At 42.5% G+C, this 9,172-nt stretch overlaps 1 protein-coding gene across 1 annotated transcript in view; it reads left to right on the forward strand.

The window, feature by feature from the left end:
* The window catches only part of ptprt (protein tyrosine phosphatase, receptor type T), a 324,259-nt gene that overhangs the window by 85,265 nt on the left and 229,822 nt on the right, over positions 1–9,172 (forward strand). Inside the window, exons 5-8 of the mRNA XM_022758722.1 lie at positions 1,780–1,940; positions 2,466–2,576; positions 6,195–6,276; positions 8,372–8,487. Coding sequence (XP_022614443.1) covers positions 1,780–1,940; positions 2,466–2,576; positions 6,195–6,276; positions 8,372–8,487 — 470 coding nt within the window. The remainder of the gene's footprint in view (positions 1–1,779; positions 1,941–2,465; positions 2,577–6,194; positions 6,277–8,371; positions 8,488–9,172) is intronic.

The following is a 9,172-nucleotide window of genomic DNA, read 5'->3' on the forward strand; positions in this document are numbered from 1 at the left end:
AAGATGAGATGGACCTTTATTGATCCCTCGTAGAGGAAATTCAGATTTGACACAGCAGCACAAAAGAAAAGCAGCACGAGAGAAAAAACGTGATAAGAAAAAGAAACAGAATCTAAAATGAATAAGATAAATTAGAAATAACAATATCAATGCAATGTAGGCTGTTCTGTACATGTGCAGTATAAATATATATATATATAATAGAATCTATATCATAACTCTTCCCTGTGCAATATAACATCATATATTATTCATAGAAAATGTACAAAAACACAGATTGATTTTATTTACTGAATCAGTGAACAGGGTTTGATGTTGCCTCTGTAAAGGAGCAAGGGGAGAGACATCAGCTGATTTACATCCACAGTCTCGACGCAATGAAAACTGAGAATTAAACAGATAAAAATCGTGTTCAGTGAAGTTACAGAGTCCTGATATATTTCCTAAGCTGCAGCAAATAGAGCTATCAGACAGACAGACAGACAGACAGACAGACAGACAGACAGACAGACAGTGTTAGAGGTGCACAGTCACACCTGCTTGATTCAGTATCCCTCCTCTCCCGTCCTCTTGCCAAATAGTCTCCCAGTCACTTCGAACTCCTGAGTCCGGCCGTGGCAGTCGGCCAAATGGAGCCGGCCGACCCATTAAAGCTCTATCCTGTGCCATAAAGCAGAGACTAAAACACACTCACACCACGGGTCGGCTGAGAAAATGTGTTTTCAGTCCTGGTTCAGAACCCTCAGGGCGTGGACACGTAGAGACGCTGATGTACGGCTCTGGCGAATCACAGAGGTTCACATGTGTTTTTGCTGCACGGCCTCTCCGAGCTCCTCTGCAGCGTTTGTAGCAGAGCTCTCCTCCTGTCTGTACCCGTACATATACTATATACTGATGGCGTCGCCTGCTGCACCATGAAGCTCAAACCAATGATGCTTTCTGCATTACTGACTCCATTTACACCTGGCAGGAAAATACGTCTCCTATCCAGATTATATCTAGATCAGATTTTTACCTGATTACATTCACACTTGGTGTTAATATGTCTCCGGCGTCCTTAGTAAGATCTGAGCTGATATCACATGCTCCTCTTGTTTGCATTGATCCCAAAACACAACAACAACAACAAAAAAAGATAGATAGAAGAAGAAAGATAGAAGAAGATGGTAGCTCTCTAGGAGGCTGTGTTTTTGTGTTTGTTTTTTGAAGCGGCGAAAGGAGCCGTCTTCGATGACTGGGATGCTGAAGATGATTTGCAAATTTACACAGCTGGCTAATGGCTGCTAGCTGCCTAGCTGCTACTTCGCTGGTTTGGATAGTTGTGCATGTTCAGAAGAGAGGAGGCTCTGAGCCTCTCTGCTGATTGGCTGACTGTTTTCTGACTGATCCAATAAAAATACAGCAGATTTCAGGTAAAAACACTCAGAGAAACCAAATCCTGCAAAGGTTTGGATGGTGGGTCCAGGTGGGCGGGGCTTGGTGACTGCTTTGTTGTGACATCACAAAGTTCCAGAAGTCCTGACGGCTGGTTTTAAGGCTCAGTTTCTGAATACAGGCTGTGTGCATTTCTCTGTGGACTGAGGCTTTGATACTTTCACAGTATTAATATAGAAGCTAGAGCTGATCTATAATCACACTACACATGGACACAGACCTTTACACTGGAGGAGCTTTAAGTATTTCTACCTTGGAAAGGACTAAAGTTATAATCACTTTTACTGCAATAGGTGCTTCACAGTTTGCCTCTCACTCACTCGTCCTCTCTGTCTGTGACTCCAGGTTCATTCATGGTGGTGAACGCGTCGGGCCGAGCGTCGGGACAGAAGGCTCACCTGTACATGCCCACCCTGAAGGAGAACGACACCCACTGCATCGACTTCCTTTACTCTCTGTCGAGCCGAGACGGAGCCAGCCCAGGCACACTCAACGTCTACATCAAGGTGTGTGTGTGTGTGTGTGTGTGAGTATGTGTGTGTGTGACTGACAGGGAGGGATGGATTGGCAGATTGAAAGGGCTGATGGACTGGAGCAGGTAAACAAACAAACAGACCTCTGTTCTCTGTCAAGGAGGGATGAAATTAGCCCTGGGGCACTGAGTCTTTATGTACTGTAGGTGTGTGTGTGTGTGTGTGCGTGTGTGTGTGTGTGTGTGTGTGTGTGTGTAAACAGACAGACCTCATCTATTCCCTCTCAGAAGGGATAAAGTCAGCGATGGTGACAATTAAAAGATGCCGTTGTCGTAGGGGAGCAGTGAGGTTAATGGGAAATGTAGTCTAAATGAAACAGTAGCACGACAGGAGCTATTTATTGGTTTAATTAACATCTTGTTTAAAACAGTAATTAATACAGTAATAATATAATAAAAATCACACCTTTTTTTTTAATTTGAAAGACCTTGAAAATTTTCACTTTTACTTTGTGAAATTGTTATTTTTCATCTGTCTCTCCTCGCCGTCTGGCTGCAGGTAAACGGCGGCGCTCAGGGCAACCCGGTGTGGAACGCCTCCGACACTGTCACTGAAGGCTGGGTGAAGGCTGAGCTCGCCATTTCTACGTTCTGGCCTAACTCCTATCAGGTAACACACACACACACACACACACACACACACACACACACACACACACACACACACACATTCCTTCTGCAAAAGCTGACTGCAAGACATATATTTTACATGATACACCCTGACAACAATACAAGCTACATTAAAAATGATACAGAGACATTGATCAGACAAACGTTTTGTCCGTCATCCGTCTGTAGAGAATCAACCGAAGATGAAACTCCTGTTTTAATGTGATTCTGATCTATAATTACTCTCCCTAACGCTGTGTCGGACAGATCAGGTCAATATTTGATATTTCAGCTGTTCTGCCTGTGGCTGTTTGACTTTTTAATTGCCCCCCCCCCCCTTCCAAAAGAAAAAAGAAAAAAAGAAAATCAAATATTTAACTTATAGACAGGAAGCTTGAGGTCAGTCAAGCGAAGAAGCCGTCTGCATTTGTTTCCGGTGGTTGATGTGTGGAAGGTAAAATAAGAATGATTTTATTTCATTTTATTATATTTATTTTTATTTTTGCTTTTCAGATGTTTTCATAACAAATCACTCTTGACTGCTGCACGAAAAAAAAAAATAAACCTTAGCCTCCTAGAGTTTCTGAATTTATCAAACTGTACAATTACAAATTGCCCTCACATTGACACCAGGCCAGGAAACCAGACAGCCTCTTTGTTTGGTGAGATACCAGCATTCAGCTACCAAGATTATTAAGAAAAACATTGTTTGTGTAGCGATCTACTGCTAGCAACGTTAGCATTGTAGCTTGGTGGCCCTGAAGAGTCCTATGGGTGGATCCTTCATGGACCAAACTACTAAGACTATTCAAAAAGAGGATAAGGCAGATTCCACGCCGTCGTAGGCCACGTCCTTCCCCTCTGAATTGAGACGCAGCTTCAGAAATGAGCATTTAGCTAACATGTTAGCAAACAGTCTCTTAACTAGTTTGCAGAAACACATCGACACAGACTTAAAATGTAAGTCGAACATAGACTTTTACCTCTTAAAAATATCTGTCTCTCTTTGGTTTGCTAATGTTTCATTTTAATCACAAATCACTCCTTTCTTTGTCAGGCATGTAAGGCAGCTAGCTGCACAGTTAGCTGAAAAGCTAGCTGCACAGTTAGCTGTAAGTAATTTGAATCAATATTTCATTAACAATATCACCATAAACACTGTTTAATGCATCATTAATAGTGTACACCAAATCTGAGGAACTTTTGTTTTCATAATGAATCTGTCTTCACACCAGCTGACTATGATGCTACGTGCTAATTCTTTAGCATGCACTGTGGGCCGACTGATAGTAGCAGCTACAAAGCTAAATCTAATTATTTGCGTCCATGCCTGTTGTTTTTGTGTTAGTAAAGATTACGTACAGTGAGATCTGAAATAGATAGAAGCTGAAGTTGTTCTAACAGGTGTTAAGACGACCAACAGGCCTCCTATTCTTTTAACGTTCAAACACTAAACTAAAAAACTATTTATTGAATCTCAATTTGTGTGTGTGTGTGTGTGTGTGTGTGTGTGTGTGTGTGTTCAGAGACGTGCCCTGCTGTGTTGTTTTATTGAAGTAGCACAAAAGCCACTGTGTTTTACCTAATGACTGAGCTGTGTTCGGTAAATTAAGGCACCCATGTGTCGCACACACACAGATCTGAGACACAAAGTGACTGAAATGTGTGTGTGTGTTTCCCCTCCTTAATGAGGAGTCATCTCCTGCCGAGAAATGACACTTTATTTTTCTTAAAAGGACAAAACATTGTGATTGTAAAGTACAGACCACTGTGAAGGCAGCAACAAACATTTCTTTTGAACCAGCTAAATTTTCTGCATCTCAAATACACAGTACGGTGCAGGGGGTTATAGTGCGTTATACATCTGCAGGTGAATTTTGTGATGTGTTTTCAGGTGCATTTGCACTATAACTGAAATAAAGAACATATTTTCATGTTTTGACACATATTTACATGATAAACACGAAATTTCTCATATTTTCATGACACGTGTTTCTTAATTTGCTGGTCTGTGTCCATGTAAACACAGCCTGAACTGCAAGATGTTTTTGCTTTTTTAAATATACTGAACAAAATCACTGCTAGACCTTTAAAGCAAGCAGTAACTCAAGCAGTCGACGTAGAGACTTGTAGCATCTACCGGTAGTCTGCATGTGAGGCGTTTAGGAGACATCTGTAAATTGTAGCATGTATCAATACTTTGCATGTGAGGCGTTTAGGGGACATCTGTAAATTGTAGCATGTATCAATACTTTGCATGTGAAGCGTTTAGGGGACATCTGTAAATTCTACTCACTACCAGTAGTCTGCATGTGAGGCGTTTAGGGGACATCTGTAAATTGTAGCTTGTATCAGTAGTTTGCATGTGAGGCGTTTAGGGGACATCTGTAAATTCTATAAGATACCAATATTCTGTATGTGATATATCTAGGGGACATCTGTAAATTGTAGCATCTACCGGTAGTCTGCATGTGAGGTGTTTAGGGGACATCTGTAAATTGTAGCGTGTATTATTAGTTTGCACATGATGTGTTTAGGGGACGTCTGTAAATTGTAGTATCGCCACTGCATGCTGGATTTGATCCCAAGACGGTACATGCCTCCTAGACCACTGTGCCACCATGATGACTGCAAGGTTGCTAATTTAATTCATATTTTGGGGGAGACACCTGACATCGTTATCAAAACAAGTAAGAAAAAAAAGCTTCAAGAGAAGAATTTTAAACATTTCAAAATGAACTACTGTAAATAAACTACATTTTATTCAAATCTGGGTCAAGTCGGAATCAAAAAAATTATATGAGATACTTTCACTTTCAAAAATTAACTGTCAAAATGCTGTTGCACTGAAAAAAAAAAGCTTTTCCAGTGTCTTTGACTTCTATAAACTTGACATGCATGTCAGAGAGGGGGATTTATTTTTGTAGGGAAGGAGGAGAGAAAAGTCTTCCCAGAAGTCTTTAGTATTCAGACCGAGTCACAGCTTATACTGTTGAGGATCCTGACAAGTACAGCACAGAGGTGTGTGTGTGTGTGTGTGTGTGTGTGTGTGTGTGTGTGTGTGTGTGTGTGTGTGTGTGTGTGTGTGTGTGTGTGTGTTTATAAGTGTGGGTCAGGAGTGCACGGCCCCTTGACAGCTCTGCTGACTGCCTGTCACCCCCCGAGAGTGAGTGTAAAGAAAATGTAAAAATGGAGAAAACAGAGGAGCGATGTGACGGAGAAAGAAACAAAAGAGCAATTACAAGAAAAAGGCAAAATGGAGACGAGGAGAGGGAAGGAGAGAAAGAAACAGAGAGAGGAACAGGAGGAGATCAAGAATGGTGGGAGGGAGGAGGAGGTGTGATTGAAAAAGAAAAGGAGGATGGGGTGAGGAGGAGAGGAACGGCATATGTGGTTGGCATAAGGATGGAGACAGGAGCATGAAGGGATGAAGTGAAAAGAAGAAAAGTTGCTGACTTTTAGTGGAAAATTCCCCTGGGGTTTCCATATGAGCTTCGCAGGGGCGTCAAGATGTTGCAGTTTGTGGAAGAAAGAAAGATTTTTACAGAAAACTGTGGCTCAATGTCTTTCTTTCTTTCTTTCTTTCTTTCTTTCTTTCTTTCTTTCTTTCCTTCCTCAGGTAATATTTGAAGCAGTTTCAGTCCAAGGCCATCCGGGTTTCATCGCCATCGACGACATACGTGTTCTGGCTCACCCCTGCCGTAAGTGACTGTGTGTGTGTCCATGTGTGTGTGTGTTATAATGGTTGACCCCGTATGACTGTAGCCCCCCCCCCCACTGAGCGTCATCTGTTTTACAGCTATCTCACACTTAGACACACACACACACACACACACAGACACACAAAATGCTGCGTAAAGGACAGATTGTGAGGCCGGCAGACAGATTGCAGAGGAGCAGGGGATGAAGGTCCAAACTCAGGGTCTTCATCAGTCAAGTCTGACAGAAACACTTGGCTTCACAAAACTGCGAACTGCTTACCGCAACACTCTGCGGCCGACTCCCCGCTCACACTCCCACTGTGTCGTGTGTGTGTGTGTGTGTGTGTGTGTGTGTGTTGCATTATGTTTTAGTACAACAAAACTTGGTTCTTGTGTCTCTCAGATAATGAGTCTTGTTTTAAGAACTACAGGGGAGAGTTGTTCTAAATGGTGGTACATAATTTAGAGCAGCACAATAAAACACCAGAAGCTCTTTTTGTTTTAATTTGGAAGAATGCAAACAAGCTAACACATTTAGTTTTTCTCTTCTCTCTACTTTCTTCTTCTTTATTTCTGTCTCTTTTTTAATTTTTTTTAGTTTTAAGGCTGGCACAGACGACGTCGCTCATCTGTGCCAGTCACTCATCAGATTAGTCAAAGCAGGGGGGTCGAGAGAGGAAGAGAGTAGAGGTATTCACAACGGAAGAAAGAAAAAAGAAAGAAGAAAACAAAAAACAAAATGATGAATAGAGAGGGAGGAGAGAAAGAGAGAAGAGAGGTTACTCAAAAACACAACCTTCATATCTGAATTCTTGTCATTTGCAACAACCTGACCATTAGCGTCAGTGCGAATTATCGTTGTTAAATGATCGATGCAGAGTCCGTCAGGCTTATCTCTGTCTGCAGACAGTCCAAATGAAATTAACCAGTCGCAGGCTGCTCTCAATGCCAGGCCAAAGTCACCCAACGTCTCCCTGTCTGTCTCCCTGTCTGTCTCTCTGTCTGTCTCTCTGTCTGTCTCCCTGTCTGTCTCCCTGTCTGTCTCCCTGTCTGTCTCACTCCAGACAATTATATGAAGCCCAGTTTGAACTGTATTACTGTTGTTGTGTTGTTCCTTATCACCAGCAGCATCTGCTCTTATAATCCACTGTGAATTTACTGCGTCTTAATGACAAGATGATGTCAGTCAGCGCACCGCCGGCGGTCTGTCAGCGCACCGCCGGCGGTCTGTCGGCGGTCTGTTGGCGGTCTGTCGGCAGTCTGTCGGCGGTCTGTCGGTGAATTTAAAGTTCTAATCTGAAACTTTTGCACATTAAAACGTGTAAAAACATCTAGATATATGTTCAATATGTTGTTGAGTTGTGTTCTTACATTTTCCCAAATGTTNTGAATGACGGTGAATTTAAAGTTCTAATCTGAAACTTTTCCACATTAAAACGTGTAAAAACGTGATTTCCTGAACCACTGACACTGAAGGAATCCAAACCCGGGTGGAGCTTATGGCAATGGTGGTGGAGACGACACTCCCATGATCCCACGCCGTCTTTTGTTATTGTTTTGATTGACAGGCAGAAGTTACGGACTGTGTGTTTAACACACGATGACAGAACTGTTGTTCNCTTATCGTGGTAACGTTTCATTGGTCGCCTGTCAATGACATCATATCCTCTATGATCATATCGTCAAAACTGACTTTTATTCAGTGTTTTTTAACAGTTAGAATCACCGGGTCTGTTTGATTTCCTGAACCACTGACACTGAAGGAATCCAAACCCGGGTGGAGCTTATGGCAATGGTGGTGGAGACGACACTCCCATGATCCCACGCCGTCTTTTGTTATTGTTTTGATTGACAGGCAGAAGTTACGGACTGTGTGTTTAACACACGATGACAGAACTGTTGTTCGTTCAGGAAGGATTCATTAAACCTGGTTTCTCAAGAGACACGTTAAACAAACCCAGACGACCTGCTTCTCCTCCACTTTCCAGACCATATATATCCCATTATAAATATGACTCATCGCATCAGAAACACTGTCTGCGTGCGGGGTGTCAGTTCATCTCCTCATTCTCCTGTGTGTGTGTGTGTGTTGCAGGTAAAGCGCCTCACTTCCTGCGTCTGCAGAACGTGGAGGTGAACGTGGGGCAGAACGCCACGTTTCAGTGTACCGCCGGAGGGAAATGGTCTCAGCACGATAAACTCTGGCTGCAGGTTCGTACCTTCATATCAGTAAATATGTGCATGAATGATATCGGCGCACAAACAGAGCCGGAGTAAAGGAAGGTCAGAAAACTGTGATAACAGAAATGTAAGTGTGTGTTTCACCGGCAGATTGTCAGTGAACTTTGTGAAATAAATGTAGAATATAATGCTGTGCTGTCTACAGGTGAGTATAATAACAAAATGAACTGGAGGGATTATAAATAACTTAAACATAAACTTTGTGCACCTTAAAATAAAGTGTAGCTTCAGTTTCTGACTGTCTCAACACCTGCATTTCACTTTCTTTCCCTCTTATATCAAACTTCCCACACTTATTTCGTTTGTGTATGTCACTGATTGGAGGCAGTGATTGGTTGAGCTGCGTCACGTGACCAACATGAGCCGTAAAGGCCAAAAAAAAAGCTGCATCATTCTCAGTGATTTACAGGTAATATGTCCGGCCTCTCTGATGTATCACACAGCAACAACAGCAGCCACTTGTCGTTCCTCTTTACGTCACAGAGAGTCGTGACGCTGGAGACAACACTGATCAGCCTCTCCTCCATTTTGTTTTAAATTCATTCCCACGGTGGAGGAGTGAAAACCTCTGTGTGTTTCTGCTGGTGATCATGATTCACTCTCGTAGTGAAGCCAGGCGCTTTGTGAGTCTGTCTAGCTCAGTGGGTGGGTGGGT

This window comes from Seriola dumerili, unplaced genomic scaffold (assembly GCF_002260705.1).
Source record: "Seriola dumerili isolate Sdu_G_001 unplaced genomic scaffold, Sdu_1.0 BDQW01000306.1, whole genome shotgun sequence".
Taxonomy (NCBI): domain Eukaryota; kingdom Metazoa; phylum Chordata; class Actinopteri; order Carangiformes; family Carangidae; genus Seriola; species Seriola dumerili.